General features: G+C 42.4%; 1 protein-coding gene across 9 annotated transcripts in view; it reads right to left on the bottom strand.

The window, feature by feature from the left end:
• Positions 1 to 1,882: 1,882 nt before the first annotated feature.
• The window catches only part of itsn1 (intersectin 1 (SH3 domain protein)), a 40,022-nt gene continuing 25,959 nt past the window's right edge, over positions 1,883 to 15,945 (bottom strand). For all 9 annotated transcript variants that reach the window (XM_035534894.1, XM_035534897.1, XM_035534895.1 and 6 more), the window contains 13 exons: positions 15,697 to 15,820; positions 13,515 to 13,706; positions 9,649 to 9,770; positions 9,138 to 9,244; positions 8,401 to 8,584; positions 8,077 to 8,175; positions 7,797 to 7,964; positions 7,207 to 7,419; positions 6,937 to 7,058; positions 6,212 to 6,294; positions 5,152 to 5,235; positions 4,722 to 4,895; positions 1,883 to 4,524 (listed from right to left, as the gene is read on the bottom strand). In XM_035534894.1, coding sequence (XP_035390787.1) covers positions 4,376 to 4,524; positions 4,722 to 4,895; positions 5,152 to 5,235; positions 6,212 to 6,294; positions 6,937 to 7,058; positions 7,207 to 7,419; positions 7,797 to 7,964; positions 8,077 to 8,175; positions 8,401 to 8,584; positions 9,138 to 9,244; positions 9,649 to 9,770; positions 13,515 to 13,706; positions 15,697 to 15,820 — 1,821 coding nt within the window. In that variant the 3' untranslated portion in view covers positions 1,883 to 4,375. The remainder of the gene's footprint in view (positions 4,525 to 4,721; positions 4,896 to 5,151; positions 5,236 to 6,211; positions 6,295 to 6,936; positions 7,059 to 7,206; positions 7,420 to 7,796; positions 7,965 to 8,076; positions 8,176 to 8,400; positions 8,585 to 9,137; positions 9,245 to 9,648; positions 9,771 to 13,514; positions 13,707 to 15,696; positions 15,821 to 15,945) is intronic.

The raw sequence follows: 15,945 nt of genomic DNA, 5'->3' as shown, positions 1-15,945 counted from the left end.
GCACTAACTGCTTGTGGTTTTCTGTGCGTCACCATCAGTGACAATTGGGGTCAGCGTTCCAGTGCAAGAAGAAGTTACAGCAGGTGGAACTTTTGAAGAAGGAACAACAGTAGCGAGGGAACAGACTGTTCAGTAGGATTCAGTAGGTTTGACAGACTGTACAGTTTTCAAAGTCGCTTCTGTTATCACTGACTGTTCACTCGTTAGCCTCGCTAGCCCTCTGCAGTAGTGATTTGCCAGTATCTGTTATTGTTTTGGGATTTGGCTTTCCTAGAGTGCGGACATGAGGATGCTAAAAGCACTTATGAGGATCAATTATGCAGTACTTCCAACCAGCGTTAAAGACAGCTGGAACTTGGGCAGACAATTTAATTGGTGCCATTTGCAGGCTTCCTGAGAAATAAATAAACAGTCCTAGGCATTGGCTACTTGGGCTTTCCGGCTTTGGTACCGAGGGCCAGTGTGCCAGACTTCTTTCTTGAAATTCCAAATGAACTTCCCATAACATGACACTAATATTATAATATACAACATAATGAAACGGATTATTATTTTTAACATTTTTCCTATAAGGATCCAATATTGGCACAATAGCATGGTTCCCCAGCATGTAATCAATAAATTATTTTTACTACACAAAGTAGCAAACAATATTTATGATGGTGATGGTTAATTTGACATTTTTCACATTCAGGAATATTTGCACTGATGTCACTGCACACTATATATTTCAACATTTGTTAGGTTACAAGTAGCCTACTGAAACCCTTTCTGTTCTAGTAATGACCAGGAAGCACCTCCTGGGCATACAACTGAGGGGCACTGAAACTGTTCTGTTTCAGATACAAAATGTTGAACCATCACAAACTCTCATTTTACATGTTGGTTGACAAGGTACCACAAGGTAGACATTTATAAATTAACAACAATGCAATTTCATGTTAATAAATGAGGTCACAAATTTTATGTTGTCTATATATATAAATCTAATTTGAAAGATTACACAAAGGTCAGTAACAGAACACAACAGTAACATTAATTGTGATTAAATTGTAATTAAAAGAAGATAAATGAGGAAACGTAGGATACAGCTTGTACGACTTTCAGTACACGTCTCTTTCTCTTAGCGATAACTGCCTATTTAAAGAGGAGAGTCCATTATTGCGAGTTGCCCCACTGCAAGATTAGAAAGCACCTTAGTAACATGTTTTACTCTGCAATTACATCACAGTCCATAGAGGTTTTAAATAATGTGTAATATACTATTTTATATGGACTTAAGTATTTTATATGGATTTATTATGTATACTCATAATACAGCCCCCAAAATATCAGCCTGGTGCGAGGTTGACAATATAGTATGCAGACTGCACAAAAGCATCGTAGATCTTGTGTTAATGTATCACTGATCTCCTTAGCAGGAGGCAAGTTAGGAATTTAGATGAGTTAATTTCTGTCTTTCCAGAGATGCTTCCTACATGTAGGTCTGTAAGCCCATGAACCACATATGCCATATTAATTTCTTTAAAAATATAGAGTATGAACTAGCATTAATGTTTTTACTAAAAATATGTTTACTAAAAACAAGAAATATTAAACATTTATATGATTATATCTGTGTGTGTCAAATACAAGTAACGTATATGAAAGACGGCATGTATGAAAATGACTGTTCATGTAATAATGCAAACATATAAGCACAATAATTTATGATTTTCTACAGAACACTTGCATCTAGGTTGTGTTTGTGTAATTAAAATAGCATTTCTAAAAGAAGAGAGAAAAACCCCCACAGGCTGTAGACTGTCTGAAGACAAGGTTACTAAACATATGTAGCATAATCTGCTCCACTCAGAAACCCAAATTAGTTCAGACAAGCATCTTGGTCCAATTGAGCTTTAATTGCAACATTTAAGACAATACACTGCTTCTACATTGATAACAATACGCTGTCATCAACATCGTTATTCTTCAAGTTGTAATATATTATACTCCTTTCAAAGATTTAAACACAGACGCGTACTATACTGTCAACTCATTGGGACGTTTCTCATTAAAAAATAAGGGACAGAGTCTACTAGTGCGCAGGGTACAGTAAAAGGGAGGGAAAGGTCAAAGGTCAAGGATGGGGAGGGGGGGTAGATGCAGAGAGAAAAAGAGAGAGTTGGAGAAGAGGTCACACTGACCTCTTCAGTGTCCTTTAGAGGGCAATATTTCCAACTGCCACGCTTGAGAGGTGACCCGGCACAAACTGAAGCACTCAGAAATGGTGCCACACGTGCGCACACCAGGGGAAATAACTTACACGACCTGCAAAAGAAGTTCACCTCAGCGAGTCTGACACCTCACTAGCACAGCAGTGGAATAGGTATGTCCATATTGCGTCTGCACACATCTCTAATGCACACGCGCGCACACACGCACACACGACAGTACTCCTTTATTCAGAAATGTACTCTCAGGCTCAGTAATGCACCCATTTCTCATTCCATCCATTCAAACCAAATCACTTTTAAATTCCTGAACAGTAAAAAAAAATAATAAATTAAAGAACCCCCCTCCCCCTCCTATGATTAAACAACAAACATATTGTGGAGTAGCAGCACTATTCAGTAACATTCTATGAAGGAAAGTTGCGTTCTGCTGAACTGATCATCACAATCACCCTGTAGCCTGATCTCTGACGCATATCAGATGACTCTTGTAATTCATACACACAAGTTCTGTGTAATACAAGCTTCCCAGATTTCCAGACTCGGCACGGTAATATTCCATTGACAATTTAGTTTTTTCAAATAATAAAAGCACATCTTTAAACAAAAATATTAAGCCTGACACATGCCATCTTTACAAATGAAATCTGATTACAGCATTAATCGCTACTAGCTAACCACTAATATCTAAGCAGAGGCTTTTAGAGAAAAATATGGAAATCTCTCCCCCACCCCCCCAAAAAAAGCAGTAATAAAACAACTGAACATATTAGTAACACAGCATCAATTATAAATACCAAATAAGGTAAATAGCTTACTTTGTGAAATTAAAATGACACCTATGGAAACTGGCGTTATATTATGTATATCGGTACAGCATTAATAGTGTATCAGAACACACTCTTGAAGGCGTTACAATGGGCTGATATATTTGCTTCTTTCTCAGTAAAAACAAAAACACATAAAAGGGAAAAAAAAACAACACAAAAAACCAAACAAAACAACAAGGAACAAGCAAAACTATTTGAGGCAAGTGCTAGTATTATAGTGGGAAAGCCTGATTTACTGCATGGTGTTTGATGGGTCGTTCATAAAGACTCGTGGCCAGCTCTTCACGCTACAGGTAGGAATGATTCCCCAAACGGTTTCACCTTCTTCACATATATATTGAAGCTTAAGGGTGATCCGCTCTGCCTCTCTCATAAACCAGACTGAGAGTTCACTTACTTGCTTAGGAAATCTGCCTCTTCATTGCATTCATGTATTTGGTCAACTTTTGGAAGGAAACTGGAAAAAAACTTGCGTGGACTTGTGAGGATGCAAAGTAAGACTGAATGTGGGGGGAAAATTCCATATACCGAATAACTGAAGCAATTTTTTGGCTATGAAGTTTGGCAAACTATTTTCTAGAGCCTCGGGTGTGTCCAAATACTTTCTGGAATGGCACATTCTCTCGAAGATGCTTCGAAGAACTGCTACATTCTTCTAGAATGTGCGTTTGAACGCTAGAAGCCCATTAATTCCAGAACGGAGAGGATTTGTAAAACTGAGAGGACTGACAAAGTCACTAGTAGTCTAGGGAATAAACAAGGCATTAAAACCACAAACAGGGATTTGTCAACCTGTTCTCGTTTGCATCACATTTCTACTGTGTAGTTTGTAGTATTTTAAGATCATACATTTTAGATGCTCTCTGTGCCAAGGCAAAGCCCATTAGAAATTCGCCATTTGCTATATAGATTAGCCAGTGAATGTGAAAAAGTGAACTTGGCTACAGCCCTCAGGCTTGGGAAGTTCAGTGACGGGGCCTACGGGACTGTTAGTAAAGCAGTGATACTGGCGTTAGCTCCTTACCACTGTCACCTTCAGCTTCCGCTCTTGGAGTGTAAAAGTCCAACAAACAAACCAAACATAAAAACTCCTAGAGAACAGTGTAACACCATTACAGCTCACATTTGCAAGCACCCGTCCCACCAACGTCACTCTCCTGCACACGCAGACACACACTCACGGTGGGGCATGGTACCGAGTGATGTGGGATTGTCACGAGAGACTGGTAGGTTTGTACCATGGAGTCGGGGGCATGATGGAATCTGGGGCCAAAGAAAGTCAAAAGTCATGTTGTGTGCATGCGTGTGTGTGTGTGTGTGTGTGTGTGTGTGTCAGGGTTCGTCGAACAGTTGGAGGTCGAGCCGGACCACTATCTCTCCAGTGGGGACTTCATGCAAGAGGAGCCTCTTAGTAATTGGTCCTTTTGAACCCTGGTCCTTTTTAATGTCTGCCAGTCGAATCTCTGTCCTGCCAAGAAAATCTACACACACACACACACACACACGCGCGCACACACGCACACACACACGCAAGAGAAGAGGTGTCTAGACAGTGTTTCATTTATAGAAAGTATGAGGGTAAACCGCTGTCTACGTTACACTGGTCATACACGTGCCAAACGTTATCAAAAGATCATAAGACGGGATTTATTTATGCAGGCTTGCGTGTGTGGCTCACCATCAGGAGAGAATTGGTCCCTCTCAAATACAGTCACACAGAGCACATCCTGCTCCAGGTCTCTGATGAAGAACTGGCAGTTTGAGTTCCACTTGGGGTTCAGTGTGTCCTGCAGTGTCTTAGTGATGTGACACTGAGCACCCATAGTCACCTCACAGTATGGGTTACTTTTACCTACACACACACACACACACACACACAGACACACAGACACACGCCATTATAGTACAAAACTCTAGTGGTTTAACTAGGGTACTACTTTGTCCAACAATCAGCTAATTTCAAGTTCTAAAAAAATAAATGAGCAAAAACAGCAATTTGAATACATCAACAATGAATTCATTACGGAAAGAAAGAGTCCTTGAGCTATGAGAGACAGAGAGAAACAGACAGAGAGAGAAAGATCATGTAAAAAGGCGCAGGTTATTACCATGAGAACGACATGGTTTTAGCTCAATTCCTTCTACAATGTTTACCATCAGTCTGCCGATGCCTGTAGCTCTCTGCGACCGCACTACACACACACACACACACACACACACACACACACACACACACACACACACACACACACACCAAGTGAGAAGAGAAATGTGAGCGGAGCCCTTAAGTGGTGTACGTCATTAACACAGAGGTGGGGGAGGCGAGGCTGTGTGGCTCCAGCAAAAGCCCATCAAAACAAATCGGAACACGCCTGATACTCTGGGCGTTTTCACACTGGAGCTTTTTTCCTAGTTTGCTACGTTTGTGAAGGCTGTTTTCGAGCCCGGGAGCGGTCCACAGCCCTGATGTGACCGTTTCACCTTGTCACATCACTTTTCGAGTGTCGTCATGGTGGGGAAAGAATTGCAGTATATTTCATGTAGGCTAACCATATGATACACCCATGTTCTCACTATTACACATCAGCACATCTCTGATAAAGCCACACTTAGGACTGGGGCAAGATTACTGTGCGTGTTTCTGAGAGCGTGGCAAAAAACACATGTCTGTGCTGACCCGCATGGCAATAAACTTTCCCCTTGTTTGCATGTACTCCTGCACGGTGAAATGCCATGTAGTTTAGTGTAGTTGTGTAGTTTTCACAAGTTGAGTGTTTTTATCTAAGAGATTAATAAAAAAGCAGCAAACAGATGAACCTAGTGACTAACTTTTTGCAAACTTGCGCCAGAAAAGCGCCAGAATCCACAGTTCGGACGGAATACTTGTGTGTGAAAGCAAGCCAGCGATAACGAGCCAACAGTCGGTCCTGGGTGTGGACTCGAGTGTTCTGGACAACTGTGAAAATGCCCCGAGTCGTGAAATGAGCTTGTTATCTCATCAGCACTTGAGACATTTTACTTGCTTTTTTTTTTTTTTTTTTTACATGGAACCGAACTTATGCAGGTTTTATGTTTTTGCAGAATTTACGAATCCTGGGGTGTGTGTGTGCAACATCCCTGCTGTCCGCTGACAGCAGGGTGTTTAAACGCCAAACACGGTCAGCTCACCCAGATAGGCTTTCTCCCTCTTCTTCTTCTCCGTCTCGATGAAGAGCTCAGAGGCAGCCTTGATCTTCTGCACCCACGCTGTCCTGACCGGAATGATCCCATTTGCAAAATCAGTTCTGGAGCCATTAGCAAATCATCGTCTACCATCCAAGCCTGACGTTTGCTAGACGTCGTCGCGATGCACCATAATCGAATGACACAGCAAGATGTGGAGAACGACAGTTGAAGAGGAAGCGTTTGGAGGCGCAGTGGCTGGCCAGATCGCTCAGGGGTCACTCTAATGTCATGGCAGGGGTTTGCTCTGCACTCCACGTTGACACTGTTCTGGCGAGGGTCCAACAGAGGTCAGGAACAAAGGCCAGTTTGATGGACCGCACTACAGAGCTGTGTCAAGGACACGCTTGTCTTAAAGGAGTTTAAATGGGGTGTGTGTGTGTGTGTGTGTGTGTGCGTACGCACGCACAGTTATCTACGTTTGTGGGGGCTGCATGGATAAAATACTTTAGTGTAATAAAATTACTACACATTTGAGTCCAAAAAGACCTAAACGAAGTACTGAATTATGTGAGTTCTCCACAAAACACACAGCGAACACTCATTAGAAACATTTGTAAGAGGGATCATTTCCTCTAGGCTATGCCTCTGTGTAATCAGTATTGCCAGTGCGAGTATCGCAATACTGATAAAGAAGCGATATATTGTGCATCCCTAGCGTCAATGTATACCTCTCATTGATGCTGTCTGCGCGTATGGTGTACACTCGGTCTATGTGGGATATGTGAAAGATGGGCTCGTCTCCGGAGGGGTCGGTAGGGAGCTTCACCAGAACTTCGTTCAGGAAGATGGGCTAAAAGGGTGAACACACGGCAGGTCACAGCAACAGTCACCAGGCAGGAACAGCGGCGTTCAAAATTACATGCAGCAAAGCACAGTTTACACGCTTTACATTGAGGTCAGACGTCGCGGGACCGAAGCACGGACGCGCGGTCGCTCACCGTCTTGTACATGCGGTACTGCAGGTGGGACTTGGCGCCGAACACCTTTTCGGAGGTGGAGGAGCCCAGCGGCTTGGTGACCTGCGTCAGCAGCAGGAAGTCGTTGAACAGGAAGCCGTAGAGCTCCTTGTTGCTCTTGGCCTTGTAAAGCTTGCCGCTGTGCAGGAACTTGCGGGGGCCAAGGCAGTTGGTCACCGAGTTGAAGACCAGTTGCTGGAGTGGCAGTGCGAAAGAGGTGGTCAACGCCGAGGACGCACATGGATCAGGGTGTTGACGTGGTCAGGAGTAGCAGAGCAATGAGTCAAAGAGGAAGGGTGATGTCATCTTTGGTATTCTGATTGACTAAGTTTAGTTGTGGTAAAATCAACCCTGTTCCCTGCCCATGCTAACATACATACGTACGTGGCCGTGTTTAAAGTTTGTGCTCGTGTAATTGTGTGTACTACATGGCCTCATATGGCGTGTGCGTGTTATGTGGGTTCATACCCTAACCTAGCGCAGCTGTGCATGCAGTGTATTACGGAGAGCTCAAACTACGTTATAGCTAGCCTGTATGTGCGCGAGCGTATGTTAAAAGTGTCCGCACGCACCTCAGACAACCCCTCGCACTGTACGTGCGCCTGTATCCACTCCAGTCTGTCTGAGTTCTCCTTCTCGCGCACGCCCTCGTTGACCTGTGAGCACAGCTCCTCGGCCTTCTCCAGGGCCTGCCGCAGGTGGCTGTGGTCCGGGTGACTTTCTGGCGTGTTCTCCAAAATCTGGGGGAGGTGCATTTCAGATGATGAGGAGGTACCGCGTGTGTGTGTGTGTGTATACATACGTTTTTGATGAGGGAGTATCACGTGTGTGTGTGTGTGTGCGCGCACATACGTTTTTGATTATGAGGGGATACCGTGTGACCCTCTGCATAGGTTTGAGCAGGAAACTGGAGAGAGGCATGCCTTTACAGCGCGGGTCCATGGCCAACCTCTGTAACGCATACACAGATATGGGAACCACCCCAATTTACCTTCATTGCATCTTAGATTTTTACATTTAAAAAGTGTCCTACTTAAAAATGCTTTTACAAATCCCATCAGTGAGGCAGTAAACATGCTCCCTGCGAATCGAACCCATGAGCTTGGTGCTGGCAGCACCTCGCTCTACCAGGTGAGCGACACCACCGAGACGAGCACAGGTTCGAGCGGCGCTCACCTTGACGAAGTCCTTGAAGTCGGGCACCTCGTCGGTCTTCTGCTGGATGAGGGTGGCTCCATTGAGCTGACAGCTGCAGAAGCGGATGTACGGCTGCATGTGGGGCAGCTGTGCCGTCAGGATGTCCCCGATCATTTTCACCGGCATGCGCTCGCCCGACATCTTCTTCCTCACCCGCAGCGCCCTACGGGAGGCGGGACGGGATGGGATTGGAGGAGGGGTGGTGGGGGCAGTACCTCGGTGTCAGTGTGAGGTGCGTTTGTTGGGAGATTTAAATAAGCGAGTAAATAAATGAACGTCAGTATTATGTTATGTTCGACAAAATCAAAAACTGACCCTGGATCAGCACTGAAACCGCCCCACAGGAGATGGTTACGCTGAGCGCTCAGCCTGAATTTGAAATAGCTGCCCTCAAAGTGCACTGCACCTGATGTAGCGGCCTGTGTGCCAACCTGGGAGTCATTTGTATACGAGTGGGAGGAGACGCACCCAACAGAACGGATCAGTAATAGAGCTCAGTCCAAAAACCCAACACCACTCCTAGACAAAGACCGGAAGTTTGCGTTCCTGCTTTCCTATCGCTGTCTGATTCTTTCCAGTTAAAACCATCATAAACACCACACACACACACACACACACACACACAACCTCAGGTAACCCCGGAGGACACTCGATCTGCAGCATAACTGCGGAGCAGCGGACTGGGAATACACAGGGCGGACCAGCAGGGGTCGTACTTGAGCAGCTTGATGTTGCACATGATTAGCTCCTTCCAGTTGACGAAGATCATGGCCACCTCTTTCTCCGTCAGCAGCTCCCACTCCAGCAGAGGTTTCTGGAAGGTCTGAGAGAGGCAGACGAGGTACCGTTACCATGACGCTCATCTTGCAAGCCACAGCTAGGAGATACAGAGCAACTCAAGGTCTTAATGAAACCGCACCAGTCTCAACATGGTTAGCTGCTGCGTGGTTTTTTTTGTTTTTTTTTCACTGAAACAGAACATTTTAGCTGAACAAGTCTTTTTAAACTTTCTGGATCTAATCACTTTTAGTGCAAAGAAATGCAGAATCCAGAACTCTTCTGTTCTCCGTTTACATTAACGATGCTACGTCTACTTGAATAGTTTCCGCGTCTGGGTATGTGAGTGATGCATGGACTCTCTGATTCTTACGCTCATCAGTCTCTGAAAACTCCAGGTGGAATCTGACCTCATGACCGTCCCCTCCCCAAAAAACCCCACAACCCTACCTCTGTGACGAGCTGCAGGTCGTTGACGTAGTTCTCCTCTGTGACGATGAGCTCATGGATGTAGCCCTGCCGCTTCCTCTCCATCGGGCTCAGCATGTCCAAGAGGTGGAGGTCAGCGCACCCTGTACACAGGGCAAAGGTCATTGCTTTCATCCCCTCGCAGAAAGCATTTTGGCTCCCGGTACGCACTACAAAACGGGCAGTTCTTTCTTTCTGCATGTCAGGACATGTCTAAACACTAAACGCCAATCATAACACAGGGCTCTGGAGAGGGTACGCACAGCAACATTAGTGCATGGGACGTAGCATTAACACTGTCTGTGCCCGTCCTGTCTCATAGCTCTTACTACAGTAATATCTTACATGTAGTATTAGACAGACAACCAATATCATACACTCCATAACAAATTAACATCGCAAAGCTGAAACAAGATGCTGGCTGGTGGAATAACTGTAAATGGGAGAAAATACTCAAGTATATTAATGGTGATATTATATAAATACAATATGCACATGGCTTATGTGGTACTGGTAAACAAGCACACTTAAAAGGATTATTAACCAACAGAGCAGTTCGAGTGGTAACAACAAACTGAAAACCTTGTGCTCGTTAAGAGTGATATTTACATCGTGGCTCAGAACAATCAAAAACACCTCCAAGAAAATACACAAGGCCACCATTGCCATGGAGTTCTTTAATGGTTACATGTAATTTTCTATAAAGATAGCATGACACTTTTATTAAAGCTAAGGATCTGTTATATTTTTTTTTCTTTTGTACATTCATTTTTTTTTTAATTGTATTTATTTATTTGATAAAATGTTGCATTAACCTTGTGATTGTGTGCAATGGTTAAGGTTCTGGACTTGCTGTGTCAGCTTTAAAACAAAACAAAAATTTCTCCAATGCATTTCACGTTCATATACAGTATCACAGATATTGAAACTGAACGAGACATTTTTAAAGTTATGCTGTGCTCCCAAAAGGCAATAATGGAACAACCCCCCCCACACACACCTTGCACAATACCCGCCAGGGAGGAGGAGCAAGTACAGCTCAATGGACCTATCAGAAGCAGCACACTAATACTTTTACACTGTGGAACCAATAAGGAACCACAAGAGGTGGCAGAGTGGGAGGACCAAAAGAAAAGAAAAGAAAACAAAACAAAAACAACAATAAAACAACCAGGTTGACTGACAACAGGAATGACATTTTCATATTTTATAGAACAATTAAAATTACAATACTGTTATGTGATATAAAAACAAGTAAATCAGAGCTGATATGGTACCATGAGTACAATAACATTTAAGCATAAATTAATATGTCATGCTTTATCTAACAAGCAGGAAAAAAATGAAAGATTATAAAAGCACAAGGACTTGGTTTCTTTCTCTTGAATTAAAAAGAATATACCAGTCTTTCATTTTGCAGTTGTAAACACTTTTTTTTTTTATTCATAAGCATTTGTGATTAGCAGTTTTGATGTTGGGATATAGTTCTTTATCATATTTGTTCAACAGGCTTTTTGTCAAAGTATATATATATATAAAATGTGTGTGTGTGGGTCTAGGGCTCAAACTTCACAGCTCGGAGGGATGTTCATTTCACAGAGCTAGGTAACTTCCCAAGTCATTTCTGTGTATCCATTATGTTGTTTCAGAAGGGTACACCCATTATCCTATGTACACTTTAAACACTACGAATTAGAACGTCTTGATCAAAATAGATAGTAGCCATGTAGTCATACAGAGACTGAGTTGTTTTTTTGTTTTTTTAAACCAACCAATCAAAAATACATTTCAAAATTAACTGAAAGAAAATGTAGTGTAAAAAAAAAAAAAAAAAAAAAAAAAAAAAAAAAAAAAAAGGTGGCTGTAAAAGAACTATTTGATCTAAAACGAGAAATACAAATTACACAAGAAATTAACATGTTGAATCCTCAGTAGACAACCCCTGTTCGATGGCAGACTGGAGTCCTTACATGTGCACCAGTTCCAACATAAAAGTGTGTGTGTGTTTACACTATCCATTGCTGTACCATTTCCCCGAAGTGGCAGTTGTGCAGTATTTGGTTTGTAACACCATTTCTCAACCCCGACACACAAACACTATGAAACGAATGAACAAAACTGAACAGTTGACACAAAACAAACAAAGAAACAAAAGTAAAACAGCAAGCACACAAACACAGGCCTATCCGTTCAATGTTTTGGTATGAACATGTGACAAACATTGGAGGCATGTGATTGGATGAATGGAGAGGTCCCATCGTGCCCATCAAAACGACTGACAGGCCCCCAAGTGTTGTAGAAAGGTGGAGGAGGGGCGTTCTACATGACAACACTCTTCAGGAGGACCTCAGTGACCAGGACCATGCTAGTCATACTGTCAATTGCCTCACATTATTTTACTTTGCTCAAACACTAAATGTTCCGATACAAAATGAATGGAAAAAAAAAAATGTTTTAATATATATCACACACCTCACGTAACTTGACAGGTTTATATACACATGTATTAAAACCCCACTTGAGTATGTAAGATACTAGGACACAGGTCAGCTATGATACGTTATTTACCAGGTCCTGTGATTTATGTCATGGGGTGTGAATAGTGGGTCTTTCTGTGGTTCTGTGGGTCCAATGAGGGCTTGGGGGGGGGGGGGGGTGTCTTGGAAGAAGCAAAAGGCAGGCGTTAGTCAAGTGGGGTGGAGCTTAACGGCAGATGTTCAAAAGCGTTTGGTGCTGAATTATTGTAGTGAGGCTACAGAATTACATCACAGAAAGCCACAAAAGGACCCACTATCCAGTATTTATTTTTACTTATAGTCCATTTATAAATCAATGTAAAGTTGTTAATTCATTCAACAAAAACAAAAAAATTTATGTATTTTTTTAATTATTTTTATATTAAGCATTCTTCGTTTACTTAATTTCTTTACATGTAGAGAATGCTGCTTGGCAATTGTATTTATTTTTTTGCGTGCGTCTATGTTTTGTGAATACTGAAGTTAACGACTGCTCTTTCTGCAGTATTCGGTATTCGTCTCTTCTGGCCTCAGAGCCAGCTTGGGGGGGCAGTCACATGACCAATGTGTGTGTGGGGGGGTCCCATCTCCCATCATTCCGCTGGGCAGTGTATAGGGGATAGTGGGTCGCTTTGAGGACTTTCAAGGCTGAGTGGGATATGGGCAACATAAGAGTCCTAGAAAGAGGAAAACACAGCACATAAGCAAAAAAAACGAAGTAAAAAACTAAAAATGGAAAAAAGAAAGCAGGAGGGGAAAGAAGAAAAAAGATACAGACAATGTGCCAAACGTACTAGCTAAGAGGTCTACAGTGAACTCAGGGGGATGTCTCAAGACGATGACATGAGTATACAAGCATGCAGGCGGAGAGAGAGAAGTACTCAGGCTATAGAACATGGAGGTGAGGAGATGCCATGAAACAAGAGGGAGGGGAGCATCAGTGTGATCGGGGGAGAGGACTGGTCACTGAACACACCCTAGACCCACCCCTGTACTAAGACATCAATGGATCTGAGCAACTCCGCCTATTAAACACTAAAACACTCACCACAGTTCAGGTATTACCCTAGCTACAGAATCTGCTACTGAGGGTCTTATGTCTGTATGAGATAGTAACTGGAGCCTACTGATGATTTTCGCGTTAGTCATTTTTCATCACATTTCCACTGACATTCAAAACTTGTCCAGGTTTAGAGTGGGCAGAACAGAACGACTGTGTTGAGCGAGCGAAAGAGAGGGAGAGAGAGTGGGGGGTGGCAGAGGGAGGGAAAGTAGGACCATAACTAGAGAGAGGAACATGTAAAGAAGGGGAATGCTGTCCTGTATACTCACACTGCTGGCTGGGGTCCGTGTCTGTGGTCAGTTTGACGTAGTTGGAGGGGAAAAGGCCGACGGAGCCGTTCAGCTCACCCTTCCACCAGTCAGGGTCCTCTCTGCTTAGCACATTGATGATCTGGCCCTTCCCAAACGGCAGCTCATCGTCGTTCTGAGCCGTGTAGTCGTACATGCCAATCACCTGGCACACTACACACACACACACACACACACACACACACGACTTTAGATTACACAAAGCTACATTACTTCTGCTGTAAGAGAACAGGGTGTGAAATTTATGGAGTTATTTTTCAGATCTCTCATGTCTAACATTTGCTCAGTGTAAAACACTGGAGATAATGTGATAATCTATTAGCTTTATCTTCTGAACACGGAAAAACTACAATTTATACAGAATGGTCAGTTGGCTAGGTTAACCGTCAAGGCTCGCTAGTTTGCTGTATGATTGCGAGTGCTGCGAAATGTGTGTTGATAATGTGTGTAAAATAATTTGAGCCGTGTAGTGCAAGATAAACTACACCGTATTAAGATAAATCATAGGTAACAAATGTCTCGCCGTTTTAAAGCTGTATTGCTCCGTGCATTTCCACTTTAAAAAGATCGCTACATAAACGTTTTCGCTTTCTGCATGCACAGGTAGGCTGGCTAGCGTGTTAGCTAATTAGCTAACGTTACCGCGGTCCTCAGCTCAGTTCTCTCGCACATTACACACAAGCGATTTTAGTAAATAAAATATTATTTAAATGTTAGAAATGTATTTACTCAGCTTTATTAGTCGGTGTTCCGTTTCGGAACGATGTTTGTCACAGTTGTAGCTAGGTTAGATCAAAGTTCGGCAGTTAGGACAATAACGAAAACGTAGCTAACACAAGCGGTTCACTACTGGGAGGGAAAATGTTATAAATGTTAATGTTAAAAAAAAAATAGAAACTACACGTGACCTTCAACAGGTGAATGTTGGTTAATTTCTGTATGAGTATTTTTTAAAATGTTAGGAGCAAAATTGCTCCTTGGCAAAAAGCTTACCGTAGACTAGGCGACTAGTCAGGTTATGCGAGTTTCTATGTTATGCAATCCCTAGTTACTGGTCATACAGGGTGAAAGCCTTTAAAAACTTCATACAAGGACACTGACATTTAGTGACAAATTATTCTATTAAAAACTGCAGTACTTATATATATATATATATATATATATATATATATATATATATATATAAACACAGCATTTGTTACTGTGAGGTTTCAGCCAAAAATAATTTTCCTTTGAAATGATTCTTTTCATCTTCCTCATTTACCTTCAACCTTCCAGGCGTAATCGTGTTTTCCAGTTGCCTCTTCTCTTAACGTGTCCAAAATCAGAAAGCTCCAGTGTGGTTATATGGGCTTCTTATTTAGTGTGTTTTTCCTAACCTAACAATATCTCGGGTGTCCGAGATATTGTGTGTTGGCCTGACAAATAACAAATCTGAAAAACAAAGATTGCTAATCTAGGATCAGTGCCCTTTAAAGTTTTTTAGCTAGCGATAACTAGCTAATGTCATGTCGCTTGTTAAGACCTGCTAATAAGAAAAGCCCTAAAATTACTATAAATAACATACCTAGGCAACCTTAGCGCTGTGACACAATGTCACAAAGATAAATACATCTCCAGCTCATTTGATGCTAGAAAGTAAGCGGACGTCAAAAGGATTACAAGCGGACACTCACTACCACGTCAACAAACATTTAACCGGTATAATGATCGGCGCATTAAAAGGGACCGCCACTAGAAACCTAGTAAGTTTAGGTTTTGAATGGAGCCCGAGTGTTTTGCATGTACGTGTTGTGAACGGAAACGACACTGTCCAGTAGTTTAAGTTCTGAATGAATTTTTGTTAACAAATCCGAACGCATTTACCCGGGCATGCAGTGATTAGTGCATTCATGTTTTGTTTTGTTTTTTAGCTGTGGTGTGCAGTGGGGTTAATTTCAGACACTTTTGAGTAATGCAACCAACTTTAATTATTGGTTCTGATGAAAAAAAAAACAAAAAAACAATTAAACAGACTTTTCCAAAAATCGAATTATCCAACAGAACTACGAAAATAACATTACTGAACAATCACATGCTTATACCTGCAAAGCAAAACTCTAATACTGGCAGGCTTCAGAACGTTACCAGTCTCCTACTGTACCTGCATTAGGTGTTGGCAGTTTGGGTGGAGTTGGCTCAGTGGGCGTAGTCTTACTGGTACTAGGACTTAATAGTTTCACATAATTGGCTGGGAACCAGCCAATCTGACGCTTCTTCCCTCTTGCCTATGACAAAAATAAACAAAACACATCAAAGATGCATTAGAATTAGCATCAAGTTAATTTTAGCACAGAAGTCTCTCACAAAGCAACATGAAGAACAGTATTCAGATTTCTTCAATGATGTGAAT

Source organism: Electrophorus electricus, chromosome 16 (assembly GCF_013358815.1).
Source record: "Electrophorus electricus isolate fEleEle1 chromosome 16, fEleEle1.pri, whole genome shotgun sequence".
NCBI classification, from domain to species: Eukaryota; Metazoa; Chordata; class Actinopteri; order Gymnotiformes; family Gymnotidae; genus Electrophorus; species Electrophorus electricus.
This window is presented reverse-complemented; position numbering and strand designations above follow the sequence as displayed.